This window comes from Thermobia domestica, chromosome 18 (assembly GCF_964235325.1).
Source record: "Thermobia domestica chromosome 18, izTheDome1.hap1.1, whole genome shotgun sequence".
Classification (NCBI taxonomy): domain Eukaryota; kingdom Metazoa; phylum Arthropoda; class Insecta; order Zygentoma; family Lepismatidae; genus Thermobia; species Thermobia domestica.
The window spans coordinates 83,353,698-83,373,324 of NC_137471.1; the positions used below are offsets into that span (position 1 = coordinate 83,353,698).

Sequence of the window (19,627 nt, forward strand, 5' to 3'; positions counted from 1 at the left end):
ATGCAGATGATGTACATGAGATAGGTCTGTGATGAATCTTGGTAACAAACTTGTTATTATGTCTCAATATGTTAGAACTAATTAGGTGAGTTTATCTTCCTTCTCGTGCTAAACTGTGAATTTCTGATTCGGGTGATTATACCTTCTATAGCCCAGAAAAGCCAATTATAGATAATCTAGTTCTTAACCTCTTGCTAGTTTTCAATGACAAGAAATTGCATTAAATCAATATATTTCAAGCACATAACTCTGCTTAATATCAAGGCAACAAAAATAAAATTATATTAGAGTTCTGACCAGAGCAGAATGAAATATATTAAAAACTATACTTACAATGTTACAGTTTCAAGGACCTAACGTCCTCTTCATCAGACACAAACACTGAGAAAAGACAGGTGACAGCAGATCTTATATACACGAGAAAGTGAAAGGCCACGCCCTTTCTTCTCTCTCATTGGTCGGAGGGAACCAATGAGGATAAAGGCAATTCCGCGCTAACAGAAAAATATAATGAGCCCTTTCACTTTTCCTAACAGTTCTTTAAACAGATGACATACAAAGAAAAGTAAATTATAAATAGAAAATATTAAACAAGAAAAATAAATAACTAATATATATATAGATATATATATATATATATATATATATATAAAATGTTTTTAAATAAATAAATAATTATTAATAGCTTATATGCACTTTTCTTGCTGCTTTTCTATGACATCCAACAATTTCTCCCATTGCTCGTGTATATTCATACCGCTTGTCCAATTCATTAAGTTCTCCTCTTGTTCTCTCTTTATTCTTCTAGCTTCTTTCCACTTTCTAATAATCTTCCTGTTCTCTCTCTCTAAATCCCTAGCCCCCTCCCAGTCTATTTTATGTCCCGTTTCCTTTACATGTTTGTATATAGCGTTATTGTCTCTTTTCAGTCTAACATCATCCTTATGTTGTTTTAATCTGTCCATAAGCCTTTTCCCCGTCTCTCCTATGTATTTCATGTCACATTCACTACACTTCACTTCATATATTACTCCTTCTTCCTGCTCCTCTATATGATTTTCCTTCCTTTTCCTTTTCTTCCTTATGCACTTCAGCAAAGTTTCTCCTCCTTTTCTATAAGTCTTCACACCACCTTTTCTTAATAACTGCTTCAGCACTTCGGTCTTTTCGCCTATGCTCTGAATTCCATACCACTTCTTGTCTTCCTCCTCTTTCCTATCCATATTATCTTCTTTTCTCTTTCTTCTAAACTGCTCTATCCTATATCCATTATTGTTCAATTGTTTGTAGAATTTTTCCAAATCTTTTTTCTTTGCCTCTTCCTCGCTGTTGATGTGGTCTATCTTCCTTTCCATGTTCCTAATGAAATTCTTCTTAGTTGCTTTGTCTACATCACTTCTCCAGTGGCAATAAATACCTGCCCAACACGGTTTCTGATACCAACTGGTAATCACTTTCTCACCTTGCCTCTCTATCTTCATATCCATGAAATTGATAGAGTTATTTTCTTCAATTTCTAATTCTAACCTTATGCCTTTCTCTTCGTCTTCTATACTTTCAACATATTCTCTAAATTAGTCCATCCTCGTATGAATAATAACTGAAAACTAATTTTTTCGATAAATCTTCCGCATTTTACGGTGATTGATATACGTATCTACTTTTTACGTAAGCAGTGCTACAATCTGAAAGTACATTGACCATGATGACTTGTCATTGAAAAGAAGTAGTGGTAAAGGTTATTTTACCTGAATTAATTTATTTTGAAGATTAATAGCTCCAGTCGTGAGTCGTCCTTACAAAGGAGTACAATACGTCATTAACGGAACGATAATAGTGTGCAACATCTCATTTCTGTGAATTAAGAATTGTAATTTCAAATACCTATAGAACTAGGGACCCCCTCGTAATTTCAAATACCTATAGAACTAGGGACCCCCTCCCCTTTCCAAGGAAAATATTCCCAGGCCTGTCGAATAACATATGAACTATATGTCGTAAGAACATTTCAAAGTTCCGTTGACCAATTTACAGTGCTGGCTGTTAAAATTACTGAAGAAGAAGTAATCCAATCCACCCGACTATTTACAGAATGCATACAGCATGGGAAGATAATGTTATGACAAGCAGCGTTTGCACATCATGTGAGTTGACCGCACAGCCTGATAACAGTAACCGAGAGAACAGATCCGCGATGTTATGCACTAGAAATTTGTTTGCTTGACGTTAGTGTGTCCCCATGGGTGAAATATACCCCATCGGAAAATGCAGTAACCGTACAGTCTCGGATTATTGTACGAGTATTTATTATGTGGCTCTATGCTCTGCAATAATCATATAGGCAAGAGGTCTGGCCCACTTGTTCAATGTTGTGATCGGGCTGCTAGAATCCTTGACGTCAACGTGTTCATTCTCCACTATTCCAGCATTTTCATATTCACATTACTGTAGTTGGATTCCATTAAACAGAAGCACCACTTTTGCAGAAAAATAACTCGCAGCCTCAATATATTACAATTCTGTGATTAACAGCGAAAACCTGAGTGTTTCCTAGCAACCAATGCCACCTTTCGACGTCACTTGAAGTGTCATGGCATTTTTTACGACATCTATTGTTTCTACTCCGTTTGACTACACACTACAGGTTTCAGCAAGTGGAATATTGCCGAGCAGATTGTATATGGCTGACCGAATGGTATGATATTCTCTTCAGATTAATCCCTCTTATCCCTGCAACATTATGATCATATCTGTTGATCTGTCGTGATATCTGGGTATGGTGACGAGACTCTGCGCAAATCATGCATACTACCACGTCATATCGATCCAAAACTCAAGTTATGGTATAGCGTGTTACTGGATTTTGTTCCCATTAGCGCCTAATATGTTTTAACGGGACTTTGACTAGCCATCATTGAGGTGTTGGATCTTGTTGGGGTTACACTTGTACTGTTCGGAAATGAGGGTCCTGTTACAAGATAACATGCAACTGCATGTGGTATACAACGTTTCGACAACTCCTGGATGGATACTGTGTTCCACTACTTCCTCTGACACATGTTTACTTGATCTCTTATTGAACACGTCTGGGCCACGATCAGACAATGATTTTCACACTAGAGATCGCCGCGTACACCTTACACTCTAGCAGCAGTTATTAATATGCATGGGGACACCAATCAATACTAACGTTTACATTTTCCACTAGCCTCCAGGAATGCTAAGCGTAATCATTTCATCTTCGTACCAAAAAATATCTACCAAGTTTGTCGTTGCTAGGATTGCGCTATCCTAATATGATGGATAAACATGAGTTTGAAGCATAAGTGTCCATGAAACAGATAGTAGTAGTTTTAATGATAAATCAATAATTTGATTCGTGATTCTAACGAATTCTCAATTAACTGTTAATTTATTGAGGCATTCCCTCGTACTTTTCGTGTTATTTTTCTCTATAACAGGCTTGTAAATGGTAAATGCAATTGTTATTAAAATGTCCCTAATGAATGTTCATATATACTCCCCTTTTACGATTAAGCTCGCCTCCAACTCGAAATAAATATTCTATACAAGCTGAAGTTGAGCGTTGCTACGATCAATGAGGCATTTAAGTTCTTGAAATGTAGAAAACTATATATATATATATATATATATATATATATATATATATATATATATAATATATACAGGGTTTTCATAAAGTATGGACGGATTTAATTCGCTTATAATTTACATAAAAATGCTCATATTGAAGTCAAATAAAGTGCAAACGGTAGCGGAAGGATTAAATTTTTACCTGTAATCTGCACCAGCTCAGTTAATTCACCGCCACACCTCCAACTGGGCGCCATTTACGTCCACACATTCGCGTGGGCGGCGCTGGAAGCCATTCACAGCGTTCCGCCGTGTTTGATCCGAAATGCCAGCCACAGAATTCCTTTGGGTTTTCCGTGCCCCAAACGCGCCAGTTGTGTCGGTTAGCCTTCCCGGAGACATGGAAGGTTACCTCATCTGAGAACGTGATGGCTGAAAGGAGAACGTCGCCATGTTCCAACTGCTTGAGCATGGCGTCACAGAAGTTGAACCGGATGTCCAAATCTTCATCATGCAGATCCTGGACTATCTTCATTTTGTAGCCTTTGGCCTTGGGTTACAGGTTAAAAATTTAATCCTTCCGCTACCGTTTGCACTTTATTTGATTTCATTATGAGCATTTTTATGAAAATTATAAGCAAATAAAATCGTCCAGACTTTATGAAAACCCTGTATATATATATTCAAAAACAGATATTTCAGTAAATGCGGGGATTACCCTGAGAAATCCCGTTTTGTTAATCTAGTTATATACGCTTGAAACTAAAATTCTTAATTCACAGCAATTACCACTATGTTGTGACGTATTTTCTTTGTAAGATCTTACAGGTTGAGCTCTTAATTAACAAATTAAGCAAATTTCACCCGTAATGTGAAATTTACACGTTGATCATGGAAAGGAATACAAACTCATATATGTGGACTTAAATATTAGTCAACACAGTAATAAGATGTTTACAAACCTATTCCCAGTGTACGATGTATTCATTACTGGCAGGCACACTCATCTATTGTCAGATCATGTTTTACGAGTGTTGAAATCAGATTATAGAAAGAAATTGATTCCTTTTTGAGGATTGGTAGCTTGATTATCCCTATTTACTTAGGTATTTTGTTAAATTGGTATACCAGGTAGAATGGAATTTTGGAAGGCAAACTAAAACCAAGGTAGCAGGGAATAATAGGTAAAAACCATTTTTCCCAGGTTAGCAAATGTAGTGAATGTTATATTCATAGTACAGACTGCATAACATTAACCCTCCGCCCAAACTTTGACCAAGTATCACAGAGCTTAAAAAAGAACTAATACTTGTTCTGAAAGAAAAAAATTACATCCACCAGATAAGTATAGTTGTCAGAAAGAGCTATACAAATATAATCAAAGGAAATTTGCAATACAAAATGGCTCGAAAAATGTATACGATGTTTAATTGTGAATAACTAAAATGGATTGACAGGAACGTTTCGTTTTTAATAGAATTATAGTTAAATGCTCTGTTATTACATTCCAATGCGTGATGAAGAACTGATGTTAGTCTCTGTTAAAAGTGTTGGCCGTTAGCATAATACACTGACGATGGCGCCGAACTGTTTTACGAACTACCGACTGCAACGTGCCAAGTTGGATATCTGCACAAGAACGTTCCATGGCTGCTCGTAGGCCATGCATTGTACGAGGCTTTTATCCATAAACAATGTTCTTGACAGTCCCCCATAAGTAAAAGTCTAGAGGAGTGAGGTCTGGGAAACGTGGGGATACTCGACAAACCCTCTTCGACCTACCCAAGATTGTGGTAATGTTCACTGAAAAATCCTTGACAAGTTGATGGTAGTCGGGAGATAAAATCTCTTATCCCGATAAAGGCCTCTGATAGTAGACAAAATGGATGTCTGTAGCATCTGTAGGTACTCCTCACTGGTAATTGTGCTGTCAAGAAGAATACCCTAATTGAACCACGATAAGACACCACACATTCATCCTCAGTAAAACCAACCCAGACGGAAAATGCAGGTGATTTACAGGCGCCTGTGAAACAGGCATATTTTTACATGCGCCTGAAAATGGAACACTTTTAAACGCATGAGACAGGTATCGATTTTTTTCACGATCATTGCATGTTCATTTCACGGAAACAGGTAGTTTTCATATTGATAGGGTTGCAACCTTGCAACGTGAAAAATGCGTGTAAACAACATGTAGAGAGTGGAAAGACATGTACGTAACCAGCATATTCCATGTAGTTGTCGTATACGTTACTTCATGAGGATCTGACGACAGCTGCTTTTCATTTGATAGAAATGTAATTGACATGTTAAATACATTTGTTAGCGAATTAGTGAGCGTGTTAGCGGAATATACATGTAAGTACATCGCATTAAGTACTATACATGTGTCAGGACCTTGCATATGTGCATGACAAACTGAAGATTTGGTGCCTGAATATTACATGTTTCCTGCACCTGTAACATTGATGATTCACTCCAATCAACCTTGTTTATTGCATGCACCTATTTAACCCATTTATTGGCAGTCATGATCATTGCATTTTCCGCTTACCTGTACATTGCATATAGGTGGGTTCACACTTCGCATGTACACGGAGATAATACAGGCAATTGTAATCCCATGTATTATACACGTGTCAGAACCTTACATAGCAAATGTCGAATTGGAGACTTGTGCCTGAATATTGCATGTCTCCTATGCCTATAACGTGAATGTTTAGCTCCAATCCACCTTGTTCACCACACGTATCTGTTTAATCCATTTATTAGCAATCATGATCATTGCATGTTACCGTTCACCTGTACATTGCCTGTACACTGCACGTAGGGAAGTTACACACTTCGCATGTACACGAAAATGATAAATGTAAAATAACATATTCTACATCATGCGTTTTCCATGCTATACGCCAGGGATGCAAATAAGCAATATAATTTTACTAGCCGAAGAAAAAAGCTACTAGCCCACATCGCACAATATAAATCACTTACTTACCTTCAGCATGATATTAATACTTGCCTGCATCGATGAACTACTCTCCCCGGGCGAGTGGTTATTTGCATCCCTGCATACCCTAATACATGGTATTTACATGTAATGCAAATGTCACACATGTATATTACATGTTGATAAACAGGCACCTTCCTTATACTTTTCATTCTTACTGTATTGCGAGTGTTATCAACAATCAATTCAAGGTACTTTACATGCACATATTCCCTCCATTTACTTGCATGTGAGTGACTACGTGTACATTGCATGTTCTCGTTTTAATGTACAGGCTCTGTACAACGCGTGTTTCCGTGCGAAATTTCCAACAGAAGTTTAATACTTTTTCGACATGCATATCACCTGAAGACAATGTGCCTGTAATATTTTCTTCACATGTGTTTTCGCCGAAACAGGCGCCTGTATAATGCCTGTCAAAATTGACAGGCTTTTACAGGCACTTCCATGTACAAAACATTGCATTTTTCCTGAAAAATTTTCATAATAGAAGGCTTTGTCCACGTGAATTTCCGGATTTACAGCGGACCAGTAGTCACAATTGTGTCGGTTTCCTGTGCCATTGAGTTTGAATGTGGCCTCATTAGACCACACAATCACCTCTGGAAAGGTTTTGTACTTCATGTACCACCTCAAGACCGCCTTCCTTTCTTCAAATGTCGATCTTGCAGCCATGTTGCTTCACTCATTAACCTACACAAAAATAAAATAAAATAAACTATTATCAGGATGCAATGTAATAACAGAACATTAAACTATAACACTACGAAAAGCGAAATTTTCCATCGATCAATTTCAGTTATTCACAATTAAATAGTGTATACACTAGTTTGAGCTTTCCGGTACGTACCAAAGAAAGTCTTAAAAGATGGAGAATCAGAGCATTTCAGTTTCAAATTTATAAAAGCATTTAACACAAATACAACCAGCACCATAGAATCAAGAAGTTCTTTCGGAGCCAAAAATGAAACTCAGATACAGATTCTGAAAATTTGTATTTTCTCTTTGAACAACCAAGATTTAACATAAACAGGAGTATTCAAAGATGTGAATAAGTGATTTGAAAATAGATTAAAATACTTGCTTAATGAAAATAGAACATGAGTTTATAATCTTTATTTTCCAAAATGGAATACACAAAACAGAAGTTGCTCTCCATTTCATAGTGAGTTAAATCACGTTTATCACTTGAGCGAAATTTCAGCCGCCTCAAATTGATTTTATATTGCTTGCCCCCCCCCCCCCCTTTTTTTTCATACCAAGACTCCAAGGAATAACCACAGCCTTGAAAATACAAAAGTCCTTTAAGTGCGTTAATTTGCAGCCTTACCTGCCATCTTTGTTAGGTTTGTTTAACAAGGAAAGTAAGACTGAGTATCCTTTGTAAAGTAAAATTGGTTAAGATAGAAAAATTCAACTTCTTAACTGATTAAAATGTTTATATATAGAGAGGTTTTAAAACAGCACCGACAACGTTTGAAAGCTGATTCATGACCCAAGATAAGACGAAAAGTATAGACCAACCTGGGTGCACCCTTTCGGAGTAATAGGCTGTCGAAAACATGAAAAACATGAACTTTAAAGATCCATAGCACTAATACTATGGGACCTACCGTAGTCGGGTCAAGACTTGATGTAGGAACTAGTATGTGCCCTATCCAAATATCCATGTTTCAGAATCCTACGGTACTTCTGCATCATAAACTATTTACAATATTCCGCGAAGTTGCACCTTCAATTTGTCTTTCAGTTTTGTGAGTGATACAGAGTGATACTCTGCATTAAATATCTGATCCTTGGACAGATGATCTATGAGGATGACTCCATCCTTACCCAAGAAGAATGTTGCAAACACTTTCCTAGCTGACTACCGTCTTTTGATCCTCTTGGGGTGAGGGAAACCTGAGTCCCGCCATTCCATTGATGGTTATTTCGACTCAGAATCGTGGTAGCACATTGTTTATTCATTCGCTCGGCTGCGTTACTGTCAGCCGGTGCCTTGAGCATTCAAACCGACGAAGTATCATCATTGCGAATGTTTTCTCGTTTCTGTTGTTTATTTCTTAATTTTGTAGAAGAAGGAAGAAGGAAGGGGAAAAGGACGTAAAACCAAAACAAGGAGGGTGGATTGATTTAAATCACTCTGTTTTAAATCAAGATTTATATCACTTGATTTTTTAAATAAAAATCGTTAATTTAAATCAAATTTCAAAATAAATTAATTTAAAGTGAAAACAAGTAAAATCTCGTCTCTGTTCTGTTTCGATTATGGAAAATAATGATCATAATACAATGAGGGAAGTGTATGTACAGCACAGTATGAAAACGAGTGTCATGCAGATGATGATTAGGGAAAATCCCGTTTTAAAGGGTCAGCGGGGGAATCCTGCTTTCTTCTCTTCGTAACATAGGGTTTTTATATCGTTAAATATTCCAACGGGAAAATCACCATTGCCATTTAAGACGAAAATTATTTTATATGCGCGTCTGTTTATTTGTTCCCAGATAATAAGGGCGTATTTGGACAAGTCGGATCTCTCCTAAACTTATTATTATTTTAGATTTTATAACTTTAGGTGAAATTTATGTATTTTTTTTGTATTTCGTGCCGGAAGCTAATTTCGATTTTTAAAAAATATGTTCCTGTCAAATATCAATAACTTTTGTAAAAAAAAAAAAAAAGTGCCATGTTGGTAAACGTTGCTGTACTTTTTCCTTAATGCTTAAGAAGATTGTTTAGGATTGAAACAGAATAACGATTGGGAATTAATTCAAAATTCAACCCCAATACTTTCACTTAAATGGCATAATTAATACTTAATACTAATTACTAATATTTTTTCTTCAGTTCGTGACTTGTATTATACGAGGAGAAAGATTTGATTTAAATCAAAAAAATCAACAAAAAATGAGGGATTTGGCAACAAAACAAAAGACTGACAAAAATGAACCAAAAACAAACGAAAGTAAAGTATTTAAACTTTTAACATTTGCTTGACTCTAGTCTCAATTCTAGCCTTGTGAGATTTTGAGTGTTTTGTGTTTTATTGAGTTTGTTGTGTGTGTGTATTTACCTTTCGGTCATCATCTTTGTTTTTTTCTTCAGGTTTTCACTCTGTATGTTTGGTTTCTCTGGTTTCTGCATATATTTCTTTTCTGTGTGTTCTGTTTCTCATTTGCACTATTTACACTGGCCTTTCACCTGTATATTTTACCTCTTTTCACTATCCTACACCAACATTACACTACACTCACTACTGACACGTGACACCTTCTGATGAAATAACTAGCCAATACTTTCACTTCAAACACACACACATACACACTGCACTTTATTTTTATCTAAATTTTCACGTTTTTCAAAGTTTTAATTTTGTTATGCTTCTATATAAGCATTTCCTGTGACTTTTGCTTTGGTGCTTTAGTGTTCTCAGTTGCGTGTCTATGCCAGTTTCCACCCATTTGTGCTAGCTTGAGGTGTAGGGCCCATTCATAGCACTTAATACAGTCCTGGTCCGTTGTATTCTTCGGCCGTCACGTCCGCCATCCTATTGGCGAGAGTTACGCTGTTTTGTTCCTGAGACACTTTCCTCACATCACCTCTGCCCGTGCACTCCCTCAACATTCACTCTTGCACCGGAGTTCCTTTCCAAACCGAGAGGCTGGAGGTGCTGCACGAATTCTGGTCTTCGGCGAAAGTTGGTTTCAGGAGTGTTTTCTCCGGTCCAAGGATTTCCTCACACATTGAGCTGGGTTTTAATTTAATTCTATGGAGATGATGTTGGTACGATCAATGACCTGATAGAGAATGAACTAATTCATATGTTTGATTTAAGTGATTTATTTTTAATCTGTCGAAGATGCTACGAAAAATTCTATGTAATCGTTGCGCTCCGCTGTATTCCTGCCATTCTTTATCCCAAAGTTGCATTATGTTGTCATTAATTTCTTTCTCGTCTTTTAGATCTCTGTTGAAAGTTTTTCTAATTTTCCTTTTATCTTCTCCTCTTAACCAGTAATTAGTGCTGTTTGCAATAACCATAATTCATTGGTTTGATGTCTAGGATATACAGAGTGCGCTATACGAAGTAGTGTTAAAGGCTCCGCACATTCTGATTAATAGGTTTCTTTGTGGTTTATTGATTCGGTTTTTGTAGGTTTTGTTTCTTAATAGTCTGTCAATCTAAAACACTGGAAACGTACACCATGGTAGCTGGCAAAATAGTTTCTTGGTATAGTCTTAGGATTTTTTACTGGTTATCCTGTATGCTTCTTGCTATGGTGGTCAACTTTATGGTCGGATTTCTTTGTAGTTTTGTGCCAAAAACTAGATATTTAGTTTTCTTTGATGATATTCTTAATGTACTGTCCATATTCCATTCTTCAGGTGTTCCTATTATCTTTCTAAGTTTGTTCTAATTCCCTTCAGCCGTTTTCTGATGTTGTTATAACAACGTTATCAGCGAATGCCACTGTTTTGTCTACTTTTTGTTTTTCGCTTATTTTTTCCAAACATGTTTGTAATTCTGTGTCACATAGTAGGGGTCCTAATATAGATCCTTGTAGGCATCCCTTTCTCTACTTTAGTTACTATGTCGCCCTCTTCATTGGGTATTATTATTTTTCTGTTTTCTAGGTAATTTATCAGATTCAGAAAGTATTCTGGCATTTGCATTTCTTTCACTTTTTCAATCAAGAATGGAAACCATAAATTATCAAATGCCTCTTATATGTCAATGAAGAGCGCTAATACATATTTCTTTCCGTATATCTTTTCTTTGATATCAATTTTCCTAATTGTCCAAACTGTAATTTGTCTTCAGTTACGTCTCTGTATTTTTGAATTCTGTTTAATATAACTCTCAAAAATTTTTTGATATATACTTTTAAATAAGTATCAAGGTCTATATGTGAGTTTTTTCGGATGGATCCCTTTCTGGACCTTGTGAGAAAATAATTAATTTCGATGTTTTCCACAACTCTGAAATTTCTTGTTTCGTTATGAGTAGGTTGAAAAACTTCTTTAAGTATGGAACCCTAAATCTTAATCTTCTTGTAGATTTCGTTTTTGATGCCATCTGCACCCGGTGATTTTTGTTTTTAAGTTTTCTAAAGATCTTTTCTATTTCTTTGTTAGTGACTTTGTCCGATTCTGGTACAGTTCCTATATGGTGTTCATCCATTTTGTTTCTTAGTACTATGTTTCTTTCTGTGTCGTTATTATTTTCATCTCTAGGAAAAAAAATGTTCGCTAGGACTTTTAGAGTTTCTTCTTTGTTTGAGGTGTATGATCCATCTAATTTCTTGACTGTATTTAATACTAATAGGTTTATATTTGTGATATGAGTTTGTATGGTATACCCCATGGATCTATTTCAATGTTTTTCTTGAGGTAAAGATCCCAATTTCTTTTCTTTGCCTCTAATATTGCTTCCTTATATTTGTTCTTTGCATTTCTGCATTTTTCTAATCTTCTCTCCTTTAGTAATGGATTATAAGTTGCTTGATAACTTTTCGTGGCTGATGTTGCAAGTCTTTTTAATTTTTGTAATTTAGGTGTCCAAAAGTCTTCATATACTCTTCTTTCCTGACACCGGAGTAGCCTCTTTTAACACTTTTTTTTATTGCTTGTTCAATTTCGTTGATTATTTCTATCAATCCATCTTCATTTATTTGGGGTAAATTTAGTTTGTTCTTGAAAGTATTCCAATTTGTCTTAGCTGTATTAAGAAATCTTTGTTCTTTTCTATTTTTTTCGATTTTCATATCGAATAGTATTATTTCATTGTCGCTGAGAGTGTTATCTCCAATCTGCCAATTTTCAGTCCTACTAGTAATTTCATATGTTCCGCATGTCACATCAATATGAGAGTTACCTCTATTCCCTACAAAAGTTGGTCTGCTCCCGATGTTTGAGACTACAAGTCCATTTTGCATTACAAAATCTTCAACTATTTCCCCTCTATCATTATTTCCGTATTATTCCTCTGCTATATTATCTGTTGAATTTTATCTATGAAGTCACATGTTTCTAAACTATATTGGAAATAAGCATTTATTAGCCAGAATTTCATATTTCCCCAGTTAACTTCAGCTATTGTTATCCAATTATTATTGTATTCGGATAGTTTTAGGACTTCAGTTTCTCTATTCATGGTAACTGTAACTGTTTTAGATTCCTGTCCTCCGTACATTATTTTTGAGCCTGCTGGAACGGTTGTTAATATTTCCCTTTTAGCAAATATGGTTCTTGTACTGCTACTATATCATTTTTTTGGATTTTCGCCAGTCTTCTTAGTTCCATTGTTGCTGTTTTACTTCTTGTGCGTTGTACTGCAAGATTTTCAAATATTGCTGATTTTTATCCATACCTCGTATATTCGTAGGCATCCGTTCCCGATTCGTTGGATCAAAGTATACTCTACCATGCGCAGGCACCAGTTGGTTGTAAACATTTTCAAGCGTCCATTATATCCCTTGTCTCTCAAAGACCTCATCCACTAGATCAAATAACTTCCATCCGTTTGCTAGAAGATCATAAATTCGCAGTTCAATTCTGTCGGCTTCCTCCAGGGTTGGAAATGTTATAGTTCTTCCATTTATATAAATATCTCTTACTATCTGTCTTAATGCAGTCATTAAAATTTGCTTTTCTTCCAATTTTGCCGGCCTGTACATGTGGTTTATGCTCTGTATATTGTTTATTAAGATTTCTTCATTTATTGGTTTTCCTAGAGTATTAACTGTACTTGAAACTTCAGGATCTTGGATTTGTTCTATATGTTCTTGAATTAGGAAAAAATATTTTTCTTCACCATGGACAAATGATTCATTCATATTCGGAGTATGTTGCATACATTTATAATTCTCTTCGTTAAATTTCTTTTTCTTATTATCTAGAAGTGATTCCGGTTCCTCTTTTTTTTCGTTGTTTTTTGTTAACTTCTCCATTTCGTTTTCTTCAGTTTTTATTTTTGGTTTTTCGTTTTCTTTTGTATCATACGTTTATACTTTTTGTGTTTTGTATCATACGTAGTGGCACAACCATGTTTCTTCTATAGTTACTATCATGACAAAAATTGGTCGACGTTGCGATTAAAATGGAAAATAACTTCCTTTGATGCCTCCCCTCTTTCTCGCTTTTGATCTGCTGATAAATCTTTAGAAACCCATTTGCTTGCGCATGCCCAAATCATTATATGATACCGTCGCGTTCGCAAGAAATGTCCACGGTGTCACAGGTTTTGTCGAGATTCTGTGATGGTCAAGAATTTCAGACACAGTTCTTCGCCACTGCATATGACGGAGGAGGTTCCCGTAGTATTTCATTACTTTCCACATGAACTTGCTTCGGTTACTTTCCTTGGTGGAACAAAAATTTTATGACACTCTGACCTCGATGTTCGTGAAATTCGTTAGTAGGGCACACGTGATCACTTCATGGACCTGAAAAACCCCAAAAAAATGTTATTAGTATGAAAATTATATTTGTACATACAAAGATGTGTGGCTTAAAACTGTACAATTTCATTCTACGTGTACTTCTGGGTTGGTATACGAATTTTTCAGCAGTCCTCACAGTTATCGTATGCATTTTCGGCTCGAGAATCCCGTGGGGTCACAGTGTCTCAGTGGTAGAACGTTCACCTCTGGTGCGGGGTCTCTGGTCCCATCCCAGCTCTCGCCAAGTGGACTTTGTGGTGGACAAATACTGCTTGCGTGGGTTTTGGCGTTCTCCCTTTTCCTTCCAGTTTTTCATTTCACCATTTCATTTATTTCTCATCATCACCATCGTACACGGCATAACTGTGGAACGTAAAATTGAAAGATTTCATTTTATTTTGTAAATCCTGGGTTCGATTCCTGGTTAGAACTTATGGTTAGGGTCTTATGTTAAGCTGTAGATCTATGTCTCATATAGCCTCGGTGCTGAACGGGACGCCAAACTCCAGATCAATCAACAATGCTACTTTTTTTCCTGCGTTAACCAGTTCAGATTTGGATGATCCTATTGTCTCATGTCCCAGGGTGAAGGTTTGTTAAAGGTTGTGCTTATTAGAGCAAATTTATCCATTTTTCAATTATACAAATCAGTAGTGAAATGGAACTCTAATTTCATATTGTTCCAGAATATACCGAATAAGCTAATCAGAGCTTCGCAGTGGCAAAGTGAACTGCCAGGCGAGATGCTTGACTATATGCTATATGCTGTACTTACATGTACTGGAATTATTGTTCAATTCAAAGTGAACTGTTCACTCTAACATTGAATTGGAACATGGGATTTTCATATTTTATGTAAATTGCCGATTTGCTTGATTGTACCGGAAATTTAATGTATCTACTTTTATCTTTCAGAGAAAGCAAGCTCCACCTGATTCTTCTGTAAAATCGATTGACGGGAATTGCGATGTGATTGTGATCTCAGATGATGAGTCAGAGAAGGAAGAAAACCCAGTCTCTGGGAGACAATGTGCCAATTCACGTGAGATTAATGGCTGTGCGAAACTTTCACGCAATGAATTTACGGACACTGAAGGTATATTTGAAAAGACTCTTCCCAATAGTATCGGTCCGGATAAAAGGATACGAAGTGCGTCACATGATGCTGAGAGAGTAAATTTGGTAACATCATCAGTAAGAGATCGCCGAATGTCTGTACCAATTAATCCGGCACAAACTTTAGTTACGGGAAACCGAATATTGCGTGAAATTAATGACAAAGACAGTTCGTCAATTTCTGTTAAAAGTGAATCGAGCAGTGACTCAAGACTAACACGCAGTGTAGTTTCTTCTGAACAGTGCGATGCGTTACTCGAGAAAGATTCTAGTGAAGCGGGGATACACAGACCAAATAAAGACCCTCAAACACATACTTCAGGTAAAGTGACGAAAGGAGATTGTGTCTCGCAAAGTCCTTTCAAAGTACCAAGACTGAAAATAAAAAGTGAACCTATGTCACAAAATACAAACTCAGTTACTTCAAAGATAAAGTCTGAACCTTTGTCCCAAAATGATGCCATTTCTAAACCAGTTGTTAAGTGTGAACGTGACGAACATAGAAATTCTTCAGTATCTCCGACTCGTACAATGCATTCGTCCTTCGGTAGTAAATCTCCAGTAACCTCAGAGCGTGTGTCGCCTCAAATGGTGCGGGAAGAGCATAATAATGACAGGACAATATCTTCACATCAGTTTAATGTTCCTCATATAAGTATCAAAATTGAAAGAAATGAAACTAGTCTATCGGAACCAGTGCAAATGCAAAATGTATCATCATCTTCAGAGGGCTGCAATAGAAATATGGAGGGAGAAATTGCAGCGGTACAAATAAAACAAGAACCAGATATCTCTTATCCGAATGAAGAACTATCGGATAGTGTTTCAATAATTTCGCATAATGCAAACTACTCGATAGAAGATGATGTTATTTGTATTAGTGATGATGATGATGAATATATCACTTCTTCTCAGAGGGAAAAGGATGACGTAGTGGTGATAAGTAGCGAGGAATCATCAACTAATGAAGTAGAGGATTTAGTGCCAATTTTCGATGAAGTGGCTGAACCAACAACAAAGTTGCGAGCTTACGACGATGAAGAGAGTCACGATGTTAGTCCTCAAGATGAAGATGAAGATTCGGAAAGTGAAAATGAATGGTGGCCAAAATTATCTCAAAGTTTCCTTGACGAAATTGAATCCGAACAACAACCAGAAAAAGAAGCGTCGGTACAAAACCTTGAAGAAAAGTGTAAACCTGTAAAGGTAGTGCTTGAAAGACTTCCAGATGAAGCTATTCCAGGACCCTCTCAATTAGTTTCTTCGTCAAGCTTTGCAGATGACGATATATATGACGCTACAATTAAGAGGCAGGTTCGCGCACTGGTGATATCGGATGAAGAAGAGGAGGATGAACCCGATGTTGTGGTAGAGAAGAAGAAGATAAAATTGGATGATGACAAAAAGAAGGCTACAAGAAAGGATTCTGTAAAGAAAGACCATGATAAAGAAAAGGCCAAAAAGGATAAGGAATCGAAATCTAAAGACGATAAAGATTCCAAACGGGAAAAGCACAAAGAAAAGAGAAAAGAAGAGAAATCTCGGAAACGGTCGTATAATAACATTGAAAAATCAGAGCATTATGATCGTGCTGAGAAGCGTGCGAGAATATCAGAATTTGATGAAAGTGAATTAATGAGTAAAAACAAGCATCGTGAAGAAACTCGTAAGGACAAAAAAGTTGATAGTGGTGGTAACGAGGTAGATACGGAAAAATCTGGACAATTAAAAATGACAGATCATACTCACACCTCAGGATCTTCCAAGAAGACTCAGAGAGGACCGCAAGTTATAGACGCCCTTCCAATGCCACCGCGTAAAGCACACGAAAGAGGCATAAGCGCAGAAAGGGCGAATCAAATGCACAATGAACAAAAGTTAAAATCGCAGACTGATTCGAAAGCGAAAAAGATAAAAGAACAGCCAGATAATAAAAAGAAAGACAAATCAACGGAGAAAACTAAATCAACCGATAAAGGTAAACGAAAAGAGAAGAAGGATAACAAACCGAACTTGTTTGAACAAATCACGGGAAGAAGGTCATCGTATAAGGAAGAGACGCTTTCGAAAAGCGAAAAGAAGGAGATACAAGATAAACGCAAAGCGAAACTCATGGAAATCGAACAAAAGAAACGGAATGATGAGAATGCAGATAAGCGCGAGAAAGTAAGGACAAAGCCTGTGGTTAAAGTCACAGAAAAGAATCGAGGAGCATTTCTTACGGAGGATGCGGGAGATAGTGTTACCAGCTCTAAGGTGCGTGTAGCCCACTCAAGTGAAACAACAAAAGGTAAGCCCAAACCTCAAACCAAAGAAACTGACGCCTCTAATAAAAGTGAGACTGTTACCATTAGCGAAACCGCGCATATTAATCTCAATGTAGATGTTGACCTTAAAAAAATCGACAATAATGTACCAGATAAAGTAAGAGTGTACCATAAAAAAGCTGAAGTTAACGTAGAGTATAAGCCAATGCAGAAGGACTTCCGTATACCCCTTATTCCGAACAAGGAATCAAAATCAGACTCTAATGTTAATGACCATATTAGACATAGTATCTTACCAGATCTTAATTTGACTACAGCTATGTCGAGTCGCAAAACAGGAATTTTACGTCTTCCAGGAACTGTGGGAAGAGTGAAAAAGAAGGTTCGATTCAGTGATAATGTTAGCACGCGTTTTATTGAATCGTTGGCAAATACAAAGAAGTTGTTACCAGGGAAAGTAAAAGACGCTCCGTTACCTGTACCAATTAGGAAGGCACCTCAACAACATATCCTTCTTGATGAAGTCATCTTTGACATTTGCACATGGAATCCAAAATGGTTTGAGGTAAGTAAGCATTTTTGATATTTTTAATCTCTACAGAATATTTATTTCATGTTTTCCTTATAAGTAACTAATGATATTATTATTTGATTTTCAAAGTTGACTTTTGGAGTGTATATATATATATATATATATATATATATATATATATATATATATATAGAATGTTTCAAAACAACACCGACAACGTTTTAGAGGTGATTCCTCACACCAAGATAAGACAAAAAGTATAGATCAACTTGGGTACACAAAAGCGTCCTTTCGGAGTTATACGCCGCCGAAAACATGAAAAAATGAAGTTTAAAGTTCCATAGCTCCAAAACTATGGGACCTACGGGTCAAGACTTTATTTAGAAACTAATATGTGCACTATCCAAAAATACATGTTTCAGAATCCTAAAGTACTCACGCAACATTTTTTGTAGAGGAAGTTTGGCTACAGGTATATAATTTGAAGTACTCTCCAACTATCTATATGAAAATTGTTGTGGATGTATCACAGGGTTCTTGAACTTGGATATTTTGATAGGCTACATACTAGTTCCTAAGTGAAGTCTTGACCCAACTACGGTAGGTCCCATAGTTTTGGAGCTATGGACCTTTAAAGTTCATTTTTTCATGTTTTCGGCAGCCTATAACTCCGAAAGGAAGCATTTGTGCACTCAAATTAATCTATACTTTTTGTCTTACCTTGGTGTCATGAATCACCTCCCAAACGTCAGTGTTGTTTTGAAACACCCTGTATATATATATATATCTTTTTCTTTCTCGCTTTATTCACGGTTTAGGTAATGAAAACTCTCGAGATTCGATTGCTTGTTGTTCGCCTGAAGGTAAAACATCATAACACACCAAAGCCTTCGACATATGACTCCAAGACCTTCCACACAGGGTTGCATGTGTTTCTTCTTTTCTCTGCGATTTGGGCGTAATATTTCCTTCCCTTCTGTACAAACTGACAATAAGATTTCTGATGGATTATTCTTAGATACACATTGACATATAATTGTTGAGTTGAGTTTAACGTCCCGTTCAGCAGCGAGGCTATATGAGACGTGGACCTACTGATTAACGTGGAATCCGAACCACATGAGCTCCCGCCGGGAATCGAACCCGGGCCTCCCACGCCAAAGGCGCGCACGCTAACCGCATAGCCACGGAGGAGCTCCATTGACATATAAGACATCACATAAATTACTCTTGGATATTCCCTGAAAGAGAACTTCGGATATATTTTTTCTAGATACACATTTATACATACTATTCCAGAGCAATAAATCGTAAATATGCTGTGACTTTAATATTCAAATAACTTACTCTTGAACTCATATTGAAATAGAATATTTTAGACAACGGTATTTGCCAGCGCAGAAAATACACTTTTTTCTTTGAGAATAAGTTTTTTAAAATGGATTGTGTCGTATACTTACTTTCTGACCAGTGTATAATATCCATTGTGCACTGTTCTTACATCGTCTGCACTTCGATTGATGCCACTCCATTAAAATGGAGTTTCCCAAATAACATTAGCGGATGCCAATAGGGTGATGATCCCTCGAAAAGGCAATTATGTTACAGCACCAGAAAGTAAAATTGTGATTGAATAGAATTTGTGCTTTTTCAAGATAAGAT

The 19,627-nt window shown here is 36.5% G+C and overlaps 1 protein-coding gene across 2 annotated transcripts in view; it reads left to right on the forward strand.

Annotated features, from left to right (window-relative positions):
* The window catches only part of Setx (probable helicase senataxin), a 216,238-nt gene that overhangs the window by 72,042 nt on the left and 124,569 nt on the right, over positions 1–19,627 (forward strand). For both annotated transcript variants that reach the window (XM_081745377.1, XM_081745378.1), the window contains exon 5: positions 14,966–17,998. In XM_081745377.1, the coding sequence (XP_081601503.1) occupies positions 14,966–17,998 (3,033 nt within the window). The remainder of the gene's footprint in view (positions 1–14,965; positions 17,999–19,627) is intronic.